The sequence below is a fragment of the Haliaeetus albicilla genome, chromosome 22 (genome assembly GCF_947461875.1).
Source record: "Haliaeetus albicilla chromosome 22, bHalAlb1.1, whole genome shotgun sequence".
NCBI lineage: Eukaryota > Metazoa > Chordata > Aves > Accipitriformes > Accipitridae > Haliaeetus > Haliaeetus albicilla.
The window spans coordinates 11012084-11033264 of record NC_091504.1 but is presented as its reverse complement, the minus strand read 5'-3'; the positions used below and the strand labels follow the sequence as shown (position 1 = coordinate 11033264).

Sequence of the window (21181 nt, the reverse complement as noted above, 5' to 3'; positions counted from 1 at the left end):
GCCAGTTACAGCTGACTGTTGATTACTTGTCACCTGTTACTCTCAAACCTGAAGGCTTTTATCGTTGCAGAAAATATAAATAGAATCTTACATAAAAAGGTCAGTTGAAGTAACAATGGAGAGATAGATCATAGTGATAAAGTGGTTAAGATAATTAAATGCTATTTTGTCACTTATAGAATAATAGTTTTCAAAATAATTACAGATATTAAATTTGAGTTTGCCTTCAGGCAATGCTTTAGCCATGGTTACATAAATTTCTACTTCAGAAGCTAGAGATTAAGAAATTCAGGAAAAAAGACTGCAAGAAAAGGCACCTTGCAGTTTTATATTTTTTTAACTGGGAAAATTTTCCATTAATTGCTAATGATATAGCTCATTAGCAGTATATTTCATTATGGAAGTGCAAATTATTAGATACTAATGATGCATGTCCTAATTGCAGCAGTTTGTCTTGATTTCAACCTAGACAAAATAAAAATATTTATTTACAGAGTTTCAGGTTCTATGAATTACATTAAGTTCCTAATTTATGCTTTCAATAAACATCAGACAATGCATTATTATTAACCAAGATTGATGTATCTTTATTTGATGATCACTTCATAGGCCATTGGTAATCTATGTCCCTGGACTGTAAAGTAAATCTGCCACTTAAGCTTGGCCGAAGCTTCAGTTTTGGGACCAAACACAGAGAAAAGATGAAACATACCATGTAACAACAATAGGTATTTATTACATTTCTGTTCTTTCAAAATGCTTCAACAGATTAACAAAATGAAGAAGATAAACGTAGGGAGTTGCTAGACAATTCTTTATATTAATTCCAGTTTCTGCATTTGAAAGCTAAAGCACTGAACATATTGTCATTGTTGTTGGGCAAAAATTGTGCTTTTAGTAAGTCAAAAACCAAATCATAGCCCAAAACTCAACAAGCTTTACATCTGTTGTTATTACTTCAGCGATTAGTGAGGCAAGATCACAGAAGAGTCTGTAAACCTGAAGACATGTCTGTATGCATGAGTAGTTACAGTCAAAAGGATGAGATATTCATAGCACTCGGCACCGCAATGTTGATAACCTCCAGATCTCCAGCTCTTCAACCTTAATGATACATAAAGAAAGAGACAGAGAGAGAGAGACTCCCCAGGTCTCACAGTAAGTTTGGAGACCCTGTGACTGTCACCTCACCTTCATGCCACTGCTTCTAAGATCAACAAGGGAGAGGGAAGTGAGCACTACAGGCCAGTGAAGTAATAAAGCATAGGGTAACATGGGAATCTCATGCTCTTTCATTTCACTTCACTTCACTTGCTCAGTCCTAGGGCCTGGCTTGTCTCAGAAAAAGTCAGATGACATGTTCTGCATTGGATGAGGTGCCCCTTTCTGGCATCAGACAGCTGGGTGAGTCTTGATAGCCTCAGTCACTGAAGAAAGATAGCTCCTTGGGAAACTACTCAAACTCAGAGCAATCACTGAGGCCAAGAAAAAGTATCAGATATACAGCTCCCATAATTTATACTGAGGTAGAAATCATCTCACCATAAAACAATGAAAAAAAAACCCTCAAAAAAACAGTTTACTGGCAACAGTCTGGTACATCTGCGAGATAGAAGGAAAGTTGCAATAAAAGGAAAAAGAAATACAACACATACATTAATAGGACTGCAGTCCAAAGCTTATCAGGCTCCTGACAACTTTTCCATTATTCAAGCAATAAAAAGAACCTTTTGGTTGTGCAGTTTTAGTAGCTGCTACCCACATGAAAAAAGTCAGATCTTGGTGTTTAGAAATAAGGTCCCAAACCGAATTTTAGCATACTATAAAACAACAGTTTTATAAAAGCTACTGCTCAGAACCTGAAGCCTAAATGGCCTGAGTTTCACATAATAAGTACCAGATGATTTTAGAGAATTACATGTCATGTGCTCAACACTTTCATAAACTCAGTTACTACCTGACACATAGAGATACACCACACTGATTTAGTAATCCAGAACTGGATTCTAGCTCCAAATTTTAAAATTTCAGTGAAACATATTTAAAAAAACCCAGCTCACTCTCTTCAGTGAGAAAATACTTTAAAACAGGATTGATATTTATTTCTGACAATTTAAAATTTTTAAATTGAATATACTTCTATGTGAAGCCTTTGTTTCTTGGTTAGTTTTTACCATGAACACATTAACCAGGTTAATTCTGATTCAGCTCACTATGCATCTGCAAAATGCTTGAGAAAAAAATAGAAGGAACTGCACAAGAAACGAGGAGGCATAACTTGTCACTAGTTCCAACTTAATGCAGCCTAAAAAAGGAAGCTAAAATAGAAAGCAGGAGAATTTGGAAATTTTACAAAACACTAAAGTAGAAGATATTAACATAGGAGAACAGGGTTAAAGTCAGTAACAGAAAAAAAGCAGCAAAGCAAGAATGCTTTGGTTTGTTAAAATGCTTTTAAAAACAACAACAACCACCCCCCTAAACCTCCCAGAGAACTGCAAAAGCATTAGGAGTGTAAATATCAAAGATAATTCCTTAAATTTAATGCATAGGAAAATAGTTGTGTTTCAACTCTCAAAAAATACAGCAAAGTTACTGTTCCTATTGACGTAAATTTTGTAGTCCTTTACTAACATAAAGCATTGTTAAACATACCATTACAGTATTTTTGAGCCTTGTGATAAAGCTGATACAGTTTCTAAACTTCAAAAAAATTCTGCTGTATTTGCTTGCTGTCCTCGTAATTGTCCTACAATAAGCTAGTTCTATTATACACATCGGAGTAAAACGTTCAGTGTTGACTTAATTTAAATGCAAGAAAATCAACCTGTCTTAGTACTGAGGACTTCACAATCGAAGAGTAATAACAGCTGCTTGGTATCTAAGATACAGCATACTTTCTCTGCTAGTTATATTCACAGTTTAGTATCTTAATTGAATTCTTAATATGTTTCTGTATAGCTCAAAATAATTCCTTCACTTCTTTCCTGAAAATGTTGAAAAATCACTGAAATTCTGAAGATTCTTTATCACATATCTCAACAAAGCAAATGAATTGTGCTTTCCTGCACTAACTTCAACAGCACTTATTATTGGACTTGTAGGACATTTGAGCTATCCTGAACAACTAAAGTGCTTTTGGTACAATGCTGTTTAATAAAACCTCATTTTATAGCAAAAGAACTTGACAGCTATTTTTTAAAAAAGGAGGAGCTACTGAATCCTCAGAGGAAGATGCAGTAGCCAAAAGAAGTTAAAAAAAAAAAACAACAAAAAAACTTTTGGGAAGTTGAATAATAGAGCATTGGTATCACACATTATAGCACAGTTAAACTAATGCTTAATTAAGCATAAAGACCTACTGTTTCAAAACAAATTGAGAATATGATGTTGTTACTGCTAAAAGGCAGCTTTCTGCATTGCTCATTTTAGAGTGGAAATTGATAGTACTTCAATTTAAGAATTCCTTCTAAAAATGTAAGTTTATTCACATATATTCAAACATACATGCCATAACGTACTGTTTAAAAATAAAAAAGCTAACAAGGTGAAGAATACAACTGAAAACAGATTTTATACTTGTTCACAGAAAATAAAACTGGAAATAAAATAAGATAAAGTCTTTTTAAACATCAACTATTTAGAAGGAAAAAAAAACAGTATCAAAGATACTTTATAAAAGCAAGAAAAAGCAGTCCTTATCTTGCTATTTTACAAATATTTAACATGGTATGCCAAAATTACCATGAAAGACGTAACACGGTAATTTTGTTAATAATGGAAATTAAGAACAGGAAGTGCAATTGCCTTTTAAATTGTTCATAGTTTAATGAAATTAAGATTACAGTTCCCTTCCAAACAAGGAGTTATTCAAATTTCTAACAGAAATATGTTCAATAGCGTAAGACTATTTCATCCCCATTGAAGTTACAATACATTAGAAAAGTTATTGTTAGTAAACTTTATAAAACATACACACATAAACCACCATAAAATAATTTGATATGGTTTAATTAAAAAAATAAAAATCAACCAAACCATAAAAACCCACTTACTAGAGTTGCCTGACAAATTACATTAAAACAAGCCACTTACTTTTCTGTCCTCAGTTTCTACACAGGAACTGCACTCTGCTTTAGTATCCTGAAAAGACAAACAGAGAAGACTATGTCACAAAGCATATTGACCAGGGTTGTGGAAGTAACTCGGGATGCAGAAAGGGCCTCAAAGTCTGAAGAGTGGCTTTCTCGACCTATTACATTTTACTGAACTGTTATTTTTGTATATAGAGTATATTTATATGTACAATGTTTAGTATTGTGTCTTTAAGTAAGGTTTATTAAACTTTATTACAAGCATAAAGACAGGATTGAAACTTGGCAAAAAACCCAACCGATTTCAATATAGTGTAGCCAGCTCATAAGACAAAAAGATGATCTCTGCTTTATAATATATGTTTGCTTTTTCTACTTGCATCTTGAGGAAAATATAATTGCTTCTTCACTCCTTTTTTTCTCTTTTCTGTTTTGTTTGTTTTTTTTTTAAATAGTGATGGTAGCTTAAAAAATATAAAGGTAAGCTTAAGAGGAAAAAACTGCTCAAACTTTTGCCTGTTGTCAAGAGTGCTAACTAGCTCTTGATATCTTGAAGCTACTTCTGTCTGAATCTCATTGCAACATTCAAGAATAATCAAGCATCTATTTAGTACAAATCTGTGTATATGTGTGTGTATCTATATATGTACACACATATATTTTAGACTTATGTTTTCTTCCGGAGTCAAAAAAATAATCTCAAACCTAATGACACCCAAGACATGTTCCTTTTATTCCTAAGGTATTTTGACTCTCATTGAACCTTTGGATTTTTGCCAGCAGACCTGAAGACACGCAGAGATAATAATTATTACAAAAGTTATAGTCTGAAAGGCACTTTTTTCTTCATATTATCCCATTGTACAACAGGTTAGTATTGGAAACCGAGTAAGCCAAATATAATTGAAGTCATTAAACTGCAGACAAGTGACCTATTACGATTTTTCTTTTGTTTTCAACTATACCTTTCTAGTGAGGGTATTCTTGGGAGCTAATTTTACTTACATACTGCAACTTTAGAAATTTCTATTGGAAAAAATGACATAGAGATGAGGGACAATTTTTTGTTAAAAGTAAGTCCTCCCCAGCCTCTCACTGAAGCTAAAACTACTCTCATCAGATTTTAGATTATTGGCTAGAGTTACTTGCTGCATAAATCCCAAACTACAAATTTAGGGCTAACAGCAGCTCCTATTAAAAATTTAAACAAATATAAAATAAAAAAGTTATGTTTCTTCAACACCATGCCTATTCATCTGAAATGGACTAGTATTTCAATACCAAAGACTTCTTACCTAAGCCATATACCCATAAAAGATTAAAAAAAATGAAGTCATTCAATCAAGTAAGATGAACTGAAGTTTCCTGGAAAAAATACTTTCATTCACAGCAAGAGATATTAAAGATATTTTCATTAGGCATATCAAGTTCTCCGTCACTTCTTAAGCAGTGTATTTCCAACAACAAAAATCTTTGTCGTTCTAGTTAGTTTCATATCTGAATCAGCACCTCTAATACTCTTCATACTGAAAATACTTTTCATGGGGAACCAGACTGTACTTTGTGGAATGTAACACTCAGACATTTTCTTTCAAGTGTGACTTACTGGCAGCCAGACAGTCTTTCACCATGTCTCTCCTCCCATTTGGTGGATAAGGAAATATTATCTCTGCCTACAGGCTGACTTCCTAAGCTTGTTTGTATGTTTACATTCAGGGGTTTTTTTTGCTGATTGAGGAAAAAAGCTCAGCTTTTAAAATCTTTCTGCCTCAGAGGAATGAATTCAAACTTCATTAACACCAGGGCTCTTCACCTGCTAGCTATGCCCTAAGTCACCTTTTGGAAATAATGGAATGTTCTTTAACATATTTATTGGTTAATCAAAAATGAATCATATCTTTTCATATTACCAAGGACAAGGGTGGCTCTATCATCTCACATACTGACCTAAGTTAACTGAATGCAGAATAAAGTAGCTCCTACTGGATTCTAGTCATAGCTGTTACAAACTCTCAGTATGATGAATACACCTTGTTCAAAACCTAAGAGTACTCTGATCTCTTCTGCTGCCCATAGAAGATTTTAGTTTGCTATTTTGCCATTTCCCATTAAAGGCAATGTCTAAGAAACCTAAGTTCATAAGCACTCACTACTCAACGTGAATTAAAAATGCAGTTTTACCTGGATAAAAGAAAAACCATCTTCCTCCCAGCACAGTGTCCTGGTTTCAGCTGGGATACAGTTAATTTTCATCCTAGTAGCTGGTACAGTACTATGTTTTGGATTTAAGATGAGAAGAATGTTTATAACACACTGATGTTTTAGTTGTCACTAAGTAGTACTTATCCTAAATTAAGGATTTTTCAGTTTCCCATGCTCTGCCAGCAAGCAGGTGCACAAGAAGTTGGGAGGGAGCACGGCCAGGACAGCTGACCTCAACTGGCCAAAGGAATATTCCATTCCATGAGCCGTCACACCCAGTATATAAACTGGGGGCACTTGGCTGGGAGGGGTTTAGGGCTGCTCAGGGACTGGCTGGGCATCAGTCAGTGAGTGGTGAGCAATTGCATTGTGCATCACTTGTTTGTCTGGGGTTTTATTTCTCTCTCTTTTTGTTATCTCCCTTTTCATTAAAATTATTATTGTTGTTATTATATTTTATTTCAATTATTAAACTGCTCATCTCAACCCTTGAGTTTTACTCTTTTTTTCTGAGTTGCCTCCCCATCCCACGGCAGGGTAGGGTGGGGTGGGGAGGAGTGAGCGACCAGCTGCATGGTGCTTAGTTGCCGGCTGGGGTTAAACCACAACACACTGTTCATCTTACATGGTTGTCTACCACCAGTAAGGCAAAAGGTACAAATGAAGCATGCAGCCCAGCTGAAAACAGTTGAGGCCAACTCAGCTGAGACTCTCAATGCTGCAATCAGGAATTAAAGAGACAATGTGCCTGGAAGTTACCTGATACCAGCCATAAGGAAAAGATACAGGCTGAAAATCAAATGACATAACTTCTACTCTGTGTTTTATCCCTGAACATTAGACAATCATTTCACCTCACAGTGTTTGGTTTCCTGTCTAAAGATATGGAAAGTGAATCTTACAAATTAACAACTGCACCATTAGCAATGAAAACTACATATGTATGGTTTCAATATTACTGGATATTGAAGCCAGCAAGAAGGAATGGTATTGGGTTATCTTTGAAATTATGCTAAGTCAGATTTGGGTAAAGAAATAGCTATCTGTCTTCAAGATTAGAGACCTGAATTCGGACTTCTGCACAAGGACAAGAAAAAAAAAATATCAGGGTCCATTGTTATTTTATTGTTTCTGGTATTGCAAATATTGCCTAAATATTTGTTGACAAACTTGCTTTAGGTACATTATCAGCTATTAACCTGGACTGTTAACAACCATTTAATATGTAATACCATACAAAGCCTGACTTCCTGAACAGGACTTTTCTTTACTAATGGGTGAAATCCTCACAAATGCATATACTCTAATAAAGTATAACTAAGGATACTGACAGGTTACCTAAAGAAGGACTAAAGTAGAATTCAAGAATCCTCAGCCCAAAAGGGTTAAACCAGTTGGAAAGAGTTAAAAATGTGAACAGTAAAAATTTGTGCAGGAGGCGAAGAAGAAATAACAGAAGACAATCAATGAGTCTCCTCTAAAATCAATAATCTGCAAATTTATTAGCTGAATAATAATTTGCAACAGCTTTATGTTTAAAAACAATAGCAATAGTTCTGTCAGTTCTGCAGAAACAATTACAAGAGTTGCTTGTTGTGCATCTGATGTCTCTAGAAAGTCTATGATGAAGTCTTTTTGGAAGAAAAGCAGTCAACTACTTTGTTACCAACTGTAACTGAACTCAGAGAGAATTTCTTTGAGTGACAAGAGTATTTCATGTTAGGGACATGCATGCATATCTTAACCTTTAATTGCCCAAGTAAAACAAACCAATTTTTCTGAAACAGTTAGCATTATAATTCTTTAAATCAGTGAAGTTACTAGCTTAATCAAATACATGTTAAAATATAAATATTAGAGTATACATCATCTACATCCTAGCTATACCTCTTTTACAGAAAAAATGTACACAGAAACTAAGCTGTAAAAAAAATCATCAAAATCAACCATCTGTCAATCTCAGAGCAAGAAGGGAGGAAATCAGCATGTTCTTCTCTGGGAGACATCTGTGCTACTTTTTGTAAGTGCAAAATGACAAAGCGCTGTCACTTTAGTATGTGTATTGCAAATTTCCCAACTGTATGAATTATTTGAGATTAAGAAGTACCATTGCAGTAAACCAAGTGTAAAATCCTATAGATATGAACAATATATCAGGGACTTTCTTTAACATTGTTAAAAACTAGCAAAATCTGTTCCTCCTGGAGAATTATTATCTTAGGCAAATTATATAATGACAGAATACTTCATAGGATATTTCATGGGAAGAGATGGAAAGAATGAATTATAGACATACCCTGCCACTAAGGTGGAAAACCCTCTCATCCATTTCAGTTTAAAACCAACACAATTCCTTTTGTTCTCCAGTTGTCACTGCATAACAGCCAATTACATTATATTATTATAATGTTAAGAGCTCTGGTTTTTTTTCATGGCAGTACAGAAGAAAACTGCCTTTTTTTGTCTGTTACACTGGGTAGCAGCAAGAATGGAACAAAGCAAGGTTTTATGCAGAACATCAGGAGCAACACAGGACAAACGCAACTTTTAAAAGTTGAACAAAGTACCATAAAGGACACTGCCACATATATTTAACACTAGAATTGCATTAACTGAGATGGTGAAACTATGCTCACCTCTGTGTTTGCAGGCATACAGTTGTGAAAGGTAGCCTTTAAATGTTCCTACTGAAATTTAGCCAATTTAGTGACCAACTGGTATTAATTTATGGTTGTGTTGAGTACTATGGCCTAGCAGATAGAAAAGTGAGACCAAGAGGTAAAATTCTTTCAGTGCTAGTTTGGAGACAACTAATGATTTAGATAACTTGACAGCAAGATCTACTGCAAGCGCACAGTATAGAATACATCAGGTATGACACCCATTTTATTCCTGAGAAGGCTCCCTTTCCTCATCCCAATTTTGCTCTGTTTGATCATTCATTTGTTTCTGAAGTTTAATACACTAGGCCCTTGGGAAACATATCTACCACCTTCATCCAATATTAGCATTATACAAATGTTACTGAACAAAAAAAAACTCCAGAAAGTAAAAGTAATCACTGGTGGTAGCATGACGCTGCATGACATTTTGGCTTTAGGATGCAGTAGAAACCTTCATACACTTTATTTTACATAGTTTCTATAATTCTAATTTAATTTTACTTCTTGAATTGCAAATAGAAACAGTGAAATCAATATCCTCAAGTAGCCTTTAGTCATGCTAACATTACTAACACCTGTACATGACTTTATACTTTATTATACATTTTTCAGTTTGTTATCTCCCTGCTATCCAAAACCTATTTCCTTTACTCCCCTGTCATCATAACACAGAATACCAGAAACCAACCAACCAACCAACCCCCAAGAAATAAGCAAACTCTGCAGGCTAAGAAACTTTAGAAAAGCTATTTTAATTTCTAACATCTTTTTTTTTCATGTGAAAGTAATGAAATATAAAAGGCAAACAGAATTCATATCATACCATGCCCTGTATCAGGAGGAAAGATGAGACCCTGGAAGTTATTGAAGTATTCCTCAATTGTTTTTGTCTGTAATATCAAGAATGGTCAGTAGGTGGAAGCAAATAACCTTGTAAAATCTTATTCTACTTCCCTATGAAAGATAAACCTATTGCACTGACCAGCTTGGTCAGGTATTTTACATGTATCCTTGGCATCCCCACAAGTGCTAACACAAATTATGTCTTTTCTTCACAGCACTGGTTTCCAATTTCATAAAAAGCCTGTAGATTTAGAAAGAAAAGGGTGGGGGTTTTTTCAGGTTTAAAATTTTTGAAAGTGAAACCTTTTAAAGTGATTCCTTTTAATGACTAAAGCATATATAAAGGTAACTTGATGTTAAACAAAACAAGAATATATATACATTATACAATCCAAAAGTACACAATAAAATTTTGAGTTATTGATTTTTCTGGACATTTTTACTAAGTGCTTAAATATATCAAAGCCTTGAATTATTGAGGAAAATACTGATCTTTTTCACTATCCATTAGCCATTATATTTCATTATTGCTGCTAAAAAACAGGCTGCCAGCAGAAGAATTCATTTGAATTTCATATTAGTTCTATTTTATCCATCCCAGAGAACAAATTAACCACACAGTAATACTTACTGAAGAAGAAAATAAATGAAAAATGAAACCTTAGAATGTGACATTCAAGTCTTTACTAAGTTTGTCCCCAGCAACTGAAGGACTCACGCAGAAGCCTCAACAAATTAAGTTAAGAAACAAATTCCAGGATTTTAATGGCTTCAACAGTTGCAATGTCAAAGATGTAAGAAAAGAGCTTTATTTACGAAAGCAATAAATTCTTCTCTATTTACTAACATTTCTGGACCAACAGAGGCTTGTGTCTACAAGCTACAAGCACAAACCAGGAGAAGACTGGGTCATCTGCATCTTTATCTCTTGCCTCAGGGCAGCCTCAGGGCTGTTCGTCTGGAGTCAAAAAGGAAATCCATCTGATCAGGGATTTAAAATCAAGCTTCTCAAGACTTCAGGGAGCTTACTTGTCTTGTTTCTAGCTAAAAGCAGACAGACTTTATGAGGAAGGTTTACAAGACTCTTGGAAACTGAACTGACAAGTTGTATAATAAAAAATTACTGCTTGTAAAAATACTGCTGTATTTTTAATGTAGATTTGAAGGGACTCTTGTGTGTGGCCTCCCACACATCCACCCACCATCCGGCTGTGTAAGTGGATACCTAATCTCTTCTTTCTTCTGATTCTACTGTTTTGTTTATGTTCATTTACCATTTTCAAGGCTATCAAGAGCTGAAAACTTTTTTTCCAAAAAAGCTTGACTTTTTTCATTAATAAAGACTGTTTTGAGGGAACAGGTACTACTAACTGATAAAGCTTTATGGTCTGGAGTATATGAAACTTTCCCACCACTTTTCCTCTTCATTCTCTCACCTTTATGAGTTACTCGTCCTTTTTGTAAATACACTCCAAATACTTAGAGATGCAAAGACACATCTCTCCACAGCACAGAAAGCAAGCCTTTGTGTGCCTCACAACTCTCCTAATTTCTCCAAACATGTTTTCATTAGTTCAATGATGCAAAATTACCTGAGTGAAAATCTGCCTATATTCTTAGATCATCACAACTGCACACAACAACATAAAATATATGTAGCATTTTCAGAAAAGATGCATATAATGTTAAGACATGAATCTATCATGTAGAAGTATCTAGCTATTATCTATAGGAATTTGCTGTTGAAACCTAGAAAAATTTCAGGTTAAGACTTAATTTGAGGGCTAGTAAATATTTAATTTTCAAAGATGGCAATACAAATTTACATTAGGTAAAGTTATCAGTTTGAACAGCATGAAAACATTTAGGTGTCCTATATATAACATCATTTTGATCTACAGGTCAAATCTGAAACTTCTTTTCTATAGGGCCCTCTATTTTCAAGGCTGAAAGTTGCCATGCCCAATTCAAAGAGCAACACAGTTGCATCTGAATCCATCTTCAGTTTCAGATGCAAAGTGGGAAAATACATGCAATTTCCATTTTCTAGTTTGTGTGCAATTTTCTAAAGAATCCTTGGAAAATCTCATTATGCTTCATTTTTTAACTAATTTGGAAAAAAAAAGGTCACTTCAGGAGCAAAGTCAGGTTAACCATTACCACAAGAATTTTCAAAACTGTAAATTTTAACAGTTTTAAACAGTTAAAACTGAATTTTTAAACTGTAAACATTGCTTATCTAATAATATACCCTTAGGTGTCAAATAGATCAACAGCCACATAAATATTAGTGTATTTTAAGTCACTGAAATCCAGGTGAACAATATATAATCCTGACAAATCCAAAATAAGAGTTCTTGATAAAGCTGCCATGTGGTTTCAACACAGACTACACACTAGGTAAGCTGGGTAAGATGATAACTGGCAATATATACCCAAAGTGCAGATGCAATCTAATTTGACAGTTTATGTTTTCAAATTAACAACAGCATAAGGGGTCAACTGGCAACAATTTGTTGCAGCAAGGTAAGTTTAGGTTAGATATTAGGAAAAATTTCTTTACTGAAAGGGTTCTCAGGCATTGGAACAGGCTGCCCAAGGAAGTGGTGGAGTCACCATCCCTGGAGGGATTCAAAAAGCGCGTAGACAAGGCACTTCAGGACATGGTTTAGTGGGCACAGTTGATGGTTGGACTCAATGATCTTGAAGGTCTTTTCCAACCTAAATGATTCTATGATGATTCTATGGTTCCTGGAGAAATTTATCTTTTTTAGCAAGCATATAAAATTACTTTGTACCTCAACACCTTTAGAATGTATTTATTAAGTTCAGCCACGTTTGACAGGGAAATAGAAGCCCCAGGAGTTATTGTGTTCCTGTATTTTTCATAAATTAGTGGCCAAGTAAAAGGACAAGACCAAATATTACTTGCAAAACCAGCCACTACACCAGCTGTTAAAAGACCTCAGAGAGAGCTGAGGATGCTGAGATGGGGAGGACTCATTATGTGAAGTCCAGATACTGAAGTGGTTGCTGGGAAGGAGCCCATGTTTTTTGAGTGGGGACTGTGTAAGGACACAGGGTACAAATCTGTAATAAAACCTATTTCAGTTAAGTCCACTGTTCACAAAAATAACTTACTTCAAGACTGAAGAGGATTTTTGTTGAAGTTTTGAACAGAGCCCAGTCATTTTTGGGCTACGTACTGATAAAAAGTAAACATAAATTTTAACAAAGAGTGCAAATTTTCAAGCTTACAGAGTGACAAAAAAGAAATTTGATAATGAAAGAAGGTGTATGATGACTGCAGTACTACGAAATTAGGTGCCCATGAAAATTAAGGCTCTGTGAAACTGGTTTTTTTTCTTTGATATTACACTAAACTTTTGATTCAGTCACAGAAGGTTGAGTTTTATGCTTTTAATATATATTCATAAAATATGTCTATTTCCAAGCAGTAAAAGCAGTTACCTTCATAATAAACTGGTTATGTATTCACTATGCTTTTTTTACAAAAAAAAAACAAAACAGAACTTCATATTGGAATCAAGGCTTCACTGCATAAACCCCCCCCAAATATTCCCACTTCTACCCTTCCGATTCTTGCCCTGATCCTGCTGAGGGGGAGTAAGCGAGCAGCTGGGTGGTGCTTAGCTGCCTACTGGGGTTAACCCACAACAATCAGAAATTTATTATTTTTCAGCTTCTACCTATTCACAAGTGTGACGAGTAGTCAGGTCACAAATCACTTGGTGCTTCATATACAGAACCAAATTTCAACTTCCTGGCATACCTCTGCATCGTTACACTAATAAGGATGTGGTAACAAAGGCATGAGTGAAGACTGTATCCAAAGGACTATTCTTATCATGAGCAAATTAAGTCTGATGATGACAGCTACTGCTTTTTTACATCCAAGTGAAATGAAGAATTTAACTAGAGCCTCAGGCAGCAAGCTTGTATAATTTAGAACGGCCACAGCTTTGAGTTGTTTTCTTATCAACCAACAGTCAGACTTTTTTGTTATCATTGGCAAGAAGAAAGTGACTGAGATGCAATTTCTTCTTCTATGCCCAGTGTAGGGTGCACAAGACAGGTTTCCTTTGAAATATCTGCCAAGCTATACTGTGATGAAGACATCAGAAACCATTTCTCTTCCAAATGTTTTTAGGAACCTCATAGTTAAAAAGATGCTGGTCACATAGGAACCCTGAAAGGCTGCTGACTAACACTCATTCACACTGCACGCATACAGAGAAGGTAAGACAGCCCGGGAGCGAAGCCTGCCAAGGAAAACAAGCAGACAAATGTCAGTGGCATGGATGTGTTACTGCCCAAAAATGATCAGCACCCAGTATCCCCAGCACATGCTCTTCTCCTGAATGAGTGTGCTGGAATTCAAAATGTTTACTTTTAATTTAAGTGTCTCAGTACTAACGTACATGTACTTTCGAAGTAAGTATACAGATGATGTATTGTTCCTCTTACTTCTTCTTGGCTGGTTTTCCCCCAGACAGATGCTTTGGCCTATATGAGCACTAAAGTGCTAAGAACAGGTTCACTGAGAACAAATGACGCTGGCATCTTTTTGGAGAAGGATGACTCTGTTTCAGTACTGGTCAAGAGACACATAACACAGTAGCAAAAGAAAAGAAAAAAAAACCCAAATCAAAAAAATCCAAAAGGCCCCTTCACCCCCCCAAAACCCCCTCTCGTCAATTATGACCATAGATTTTGTGGTTTTGTGCATGAATTAAGGTGCACTGGGGAATCAACCTTCTTTTTAAACAAGGAATATTGATTACTTAGTTGTAATAAATACTTTTTAATGTCTAATAATTCAATGTGTTTCCTTTTAAATTGGAGTGCAGGTAAGCTCTCCACGTAATACTGTATAGTACTTGAAGATATTTCAGTATACAACTGAAATATAATAGCTACTGTATTTGTTTTAAAACTGATTTCACTGTACATACAGACTGGCAAATTCCCCCCCCCCCCCCCCCAGATGTACATGAAAGATGAATGCATAAAATGAGCTACGGCATTTGGAAGAGAGAGGTGCCAAAATAATCTTAATGCAAAAGGTCAATGTAACAAGAAATTAATTTACAAATGGATTTGGATCCATTAAAAAAAAAAAAATCAGTTTCTTCTTCCTTTTCTTAAACTAGTAGAGAAGTGAAAGGAACAACCTAGCCATCTAAATGCAATTTTTCTAAGGTTATTATCTTTATTAGTCTCATAATCTACAATTTCTCACTCACTAGACAGGTTAAGTCATCTATTCAATGGAGAAAATCCAGTAGGAATGAAGCATCAAGCATCAATCTATGAATTTTAGGAGCTGTACAGGAATAAAACCTCAAATGAACCTCTACAGCTCTCATTTTCCCTCATGTCTAAGCACAAAGCTTTTCTACTTAAATACACCAACCATGAGCTGAGCCTTCAGGTTTAGGCTGCAGGCTCGCTACCATACTGGCTAAGATAAGAAGTTCATCTACCTTAAAACCTTGTCTCGCACCGAAGCGCCTATACTGTCTCTGGGGCACTGATTGCTAAGACCCTTCTTTGTCTTCTGGAGGACTGAATCAGGGACCTAGGAATGGAGTAATAAAGAAGTGAGACAGTCAGAAAGTAGTCTGTTGCAAAAGGTTAGGCAAGGTGTATAACGTCTTGTGCGCAACCTATGCTTTGTGTACACAACACGCGTATACACATCAATACTGTTCTGCCTCAGAACCCTGTGTATCAAAAGCCTGATCTATGGTAACTAGATTCTAAAAACCAGCAGCTGAGGTACACTCTGAGCTAGAAACTGTTTTCAGGCCATTTAATGACTATGAGATTTTTATCTTAGGAACTCATCCAGTCTGTTTTTGAAACTCCTCATACTTTCGGCCTCTGAAATATCCCACTGCAATTCTACAGTTTAATTACTTATTATATGGAAAAACACACCCTTTGGTTTGATTTTAATTTGCTAATCAAAATTTGATTCGATGTAAACAGTTCTTCTTTTCATCAGTGAAAAAGTGAATAATTACACCAGTGTTTAGAATGCTTCAGAGAGGTGTCTCTCTCAAATGTTAGAATTCATACCAACATGTATCTCTCAATCCTAAGGAGAATGCTCCACCTTTTTGGTAGTAACCTTCAACTCCTTGACACTAGATAAAATTTGAATGTTCCAGTTTAATTTATAAAGTAGGTGATGTGTTGATCCAGGAAAAAAAAAAAAAAAAAAAAAAAGAGTGCCATATTTATTTCAAACTTCCATTTAAAAGATTATCTTACTAAATCTGATGGCATTATTGTTAAAAAAAAAAATCTGCAGGAAATAAAGGATCGCATCTTCTGAAATGCCAACTCACCATGGCCAACAGAATCTGAGGGACAAAAAGTACATCACAGCTTTGACCACCCACCTCCTAACTCCACATGACACTTTCTGTATGTTCTTTCTACATTATAGGCTAAATACACAACTCCGTGCTTTTTATAAAGTTTTACTTCCAGTTTAATCAAGTTACCAAAGCATGAATACTGAATAGTATCTAAGCTGCATAATTTAAAACAAAGTAAAATAGAGCCAGTAGATCAGTTTCAAGAGCTAAAAATATTGATTACATCAAACCAAACTTTTGATGGAGCACAAATGGCACTGTTCCTGAATTCAGAACACTTCCTTGATGAATTATTTTCAACCCATGGTAAGTATAACTGCAAGCATTTCCCTTAAACTAAAAAGTTGTTAGAATCACATTCTAGCAGAAAAATATATTTCTCCCTCTTTCCGTATAAACCAGGTTAATACACTTTGTTTGATCTGGTAAATTTTTTAAATTACCTTTTGGCAAGACCAATTTAGAATTTATGATCCTAATATACTGAAACTTTTCTTTAAAGACTGAACACAAATTCTGAACCTTAGAGAAAAAGATCCACAACTTCTCTATGGAACCTTAGTTTTAGCAGCTTCTGCTAATGATTCCTACTACAATTTAACCCAAGATGGGTATACAGAACATAGGACGACAGGTGATATATGCTTCCTATTTTTCTGCTCATATAACCATTAACAATAACTACAACAGAGCACCTGAATGATAAAGACCAGATACTCATTGAACTGTAAAATCCAATACTCTTTACCAAGGCAGGAGGGTGAGGAGTGGGGGAATCTATTAAAAAATTTGTGCCTCAACTAATATTACTATATATAGTACGTCAACTTGGCAAATACTGTGCCTATAAGGTGTTTCTTTTTTCTTTATCAATGCAAGGATCTTACTAGGGTTAGCTCTAATTATAATTATGTATTAACCTGACTGAAAAGAATCACTGTTTTAATATAAATAGGCTGAAACACTAACAAATTGTGCTCTCTAAATAAGTGAAAAAAAAAAAAATTTACAACCCGAATCAGAGAAAGTGTTTCTTTAGTTGGTTTCCTGCCAATTAACCAGCTTCTGATTGTATTTATACAAGGGTATCAAATTATAAACACACTCTCATAACAGCTGCACTCTCATAAAACTTGCATTTCTCTTTGCTTTTAAGGCAAATTTCAGGGCTGAAATCTTAACTATAACTTAAATGATAATCAAAGTTCCAAATCAAATTGTATCATCACTACATTCAAACAAGAAATGAGAGATCCCATGGTACTGCTGAATTGGTTTAACTTTATCAAAGTGATCACTGTAATGTACTGATGTACTTTAATGTGCTGATCCAAAACTCAAGGAATTAACATGAATGCATTTCATACACTTAGCAGATTAAGGTTCAAATTCTTTGTTACAGTAAGACCAAATGCTTAAATTCCCTCATCAAATGCAAAGAACAGTATTTTTAATATATATTTTAACCCAGTATTACAAAACAGAGTGATATTTGAACAATAAATTCAGTAACATCAGCACTAAGCCCCCTAGGTCTCATTTGCTATAGCTATGCTTTTACCGAGTAAAAACAGGACTACAAGACCACTAATATATCCTCTGGAAGAAAATCATTATATATACCCTTCCAAAACAGAAAAAAAAAATACTATTATGTCTTGTCATAGCTGAACACAAACAAAAGAATTATAGTATTATCCTCCACTAAAATAGATGTGATGCTCCTTAAAACAGGTATACTTAAACACAAACATAATTAACTGCTTTTCAACACCTGCTGAACACTGAAAGGATCCTAAACTGGCTTTAAGTAGTTAGAACAAAATATATTTTTATCAAAATAGAAAATATTAAATGCTTTTATAAGATAACTTAATTTGTTGGAAATTCTGATTTTTTTAGAAGAATTACAGGTGCATTAGTATAAAGTTAGGAAAAGAGACTTTTTTTGGCCACCGCTTCTACATAGTCTTTCTTTCAGTTTTTTGTGTAAACATATGACAGTTTTGTATATAAAGGTTATCCTTAAAAGCATGAGTCACACAAACTCTCTCTTGCATGATCTATTGTCTCATGAAAGAAGTGTTATAAATCCCAAAGTAAAAATAACGTAATTATTAAAGCAAAACAGAAAGTTGTTACCATGACCAATGTTAACTGAAGGAATCCTGATAAAGACAGTTATTTCCCTTTGGAATTCCTGGAATGCTGTGGAATTGCAGTCATAACTGGTATATGTTTTAAAAGACATTTAGTAGAACTTATCAATAATGAAGAATTTTCAAGTAAAATAATCTAAGATCTGATACTAGTTTTGTTTCCTTGTTTCTGTAGCTTTAAATTGCCACCAACTATATAGTACTTCTTTTTGCTGCTTGTGAATTTTTGACTGCTTAAACTGATTAAATATGCAGTTTCATCATTGTTTTTAATATGTTCGAAATAACATCTGAAACTGGCTAATTTTACAATACAAATACTGAAAAGCATCATCACCATTTACACTGTAATTGCTCTTACTGAGCCTAATAATTATTAATGATGCAGCCGGAGAAATACATTCTATAAAATTATGTGATGATAATCAAATTATAATATTTAGTAAATTATACCAGATATTTTCCAACTACTACCATTTTGTTCACCACATCAGGCCAGAGAAATCCATTTCTTAACACGGTATAATGAATGATACAGTAAAGCCAACATCAAGTTGCAAGAGATTGAAATAAGCTTCAAAAAAGCAGATCCAGTACAAGGTTTTCTACCAAATACCAGATGAATGCTGAGATTCTGCATTAGAGCTACTCCACAAAATATTGTCTGTACTGGCCAATTCAGAATGCTAACATTTAAAATTTAATTAATGAATAAGGGTTCAAAAGACCAAGTCAGCCCATATCAAAATTATCAAAGACTCTAGAGGACTATAATCAAACAACAGATGAAGCATACGTGATCTTCTTTTGTCCTCAGACCTCCTGCAATGCTGAAAAAAACGAAAACGACAACAAAAAAGCACTTGCAAAATCAGTTACCCAAATGTGCATGTCTTTTGAAGGCTTCAGCTAACTATACTTTACATAATTCCCATCTGGTATCCTCAAAAGCAAAAATAACAGTGTTCTCAGCTGTCACTCATAGCAACTACTTTATCAGCAAGTGTCTGCTACTTTTAAAGAATTCAGAAGTGCAAAGGGAACTCCATGAAAAAAGAAAAGTACAGAGGGAGCTTTTGATAAGCAGGTTAATTTGTTCACATGTGAGACTAGTAAAGATCATGAAACATTTTTCAGAGTCTAAATTTGACTAGAAAATTATCATGGATAATTCATGCACAATTCTGTAACTATATAAAAACTTACTCTAATACATATATCTAACCCAAATATTTAAATAACAGTAAGAGTGATAAAAGCTACATGTATTTCAACAGATGCAGAAGCTCTAATAACCCGAATATGGAGCAAACAGGGCATGTGACTATGAGCCAAAAGCACAGACTGAGATAGCCACCAGGACAGAATTGAGGAGAACGGAAAGCTGATGTTTCTGTAGCCCAACACCTAGAAACACCTTTCCCAGTCTAATTTCTTATTGCTCCAAGTTCATAAAGAATGTTCCATGCAACTGAATTTGCAGAGAAGACCCTCAAAGTTTGAGTCATACACAGGATTTCTGACAGCTGGAAAAAAGCCTCAAGAACTGCATTTGCGCTTTTGATAGACCCAAATAATAATAAAAAAAGCACCAGTGTCAAAGCTCAGAGACACTAAGCAATCTTACTAATCTCTGAAAGTGCTGTAGGCTTTTTTGTTGAGGTTTCCATACCCACCTCCCCAGTATGTATTTCAGCTATCCACCACCATTTTATCCATGCTCTCAACTATGCTGTTCTCTACAAAGCAGTATTCTTGTTCTAACCACCTTTTTTCACATTACTTTATGACAAAAACAATGCCTATTAGATTTTCTTCTGCAAGACAAAGTAACAACTCTTCATTCCAGAAATAAAAATCACAATGTCTAGAAGCCTTAATTCATCTTTCTTTACTAGAGCAGTTTTATGTCTTTGCTAATGCTATCTCACTATGGATGTTTAAAACCTTTAGCAAAATAAAGAAGCTTAAGTATCTTTATCTTTCCTTTATTCTCATTTCTGCTTTGGATACCTAAAAAGAGTTTGCAATCCCTGTTTGTAGACATTGCACGCTACAATGATGAACAATGATTTACTCTGTATGTTCATAACTTACTGTTTTGAGTTCAATTTTGCTACTAAGTAGGTTGTTTTATTTTACTTGCAAGTCAGTTTTAAGCTTATTAATGACCACAGAAAATATACTGAATAAAAAGCTGTAAATATGATTTAAATGTAAATGTTTCAAGAAAGAAGAAATTGGGAAAACGACAGTCTACAACAGTAAAAAGCAGTATTTTTTGTGTCTACTTTAGAATATGCCACATGTTTATAGCCTCCACTGAAATGTTAGCAACCATGGAGACTGTGATGATACCTTAGTTAACTGCTGTTATATTTTTACAACTATACACTTTGAGAGAGAAATTATTTTTTTATTTGAAACTAGGAAAAGTATGTCCAACTCTGCATCCAGCAATACCAGATAGGTTCAACCCTAGAGAGATCAAGTAGATTTGAATAAAAGGTATTCAGAAAATGGTATTTTGGCTGATTGAGAAAATCAGTACCTGGTAATGAAGGACATTACAAGCTATTGATAATGACACCACAAACATAAGCTGAGATGCAGGAGAAAAGGGCATGTTCATCTGTAAGAGTTGTACATTATAGTAATAACAGTTTAATTTCAAAGCTATGTTTTAATGCAATGGAGTAGAAGGAGAGAAAAGCAAGACAGTGTGGTTTATATCTGGATAGGAAAATTGTCAGTAAGAAAAGGAGATAACAGAATGGCCTGTAGAGAAATTGTATAAATTGGGATCCCTA

The 21181-nt window shown here is 34.6% G+C and overlaps 1 protein-coding gene across 21 annotated transcripts in view; it reads right to left on the bottom strand.

The window, feature by feature from the left end:
- RBFOX1 (RNA binding fox-1 homolog 1) overlaps window positions 1-21181 on the bottom strand; it is a 1354570-nt gene that overhangs the window by 618146 nt on the left and 715243 nt on the right. For all 21 annotated transcript variants that reach the window (XM_069809863.1, XM_069809866.1, XM_069809898.1 and 18 more), the window contains one exon: window positions 4096-4143. In XM_069809863.1, the coding sequence (XP_069665964.1) occupies window positions 4096-4143 (48 nt within the window). The remainder of the gene's footprint in view (window positions 1-4095; window positions 4144-21181) is intronic.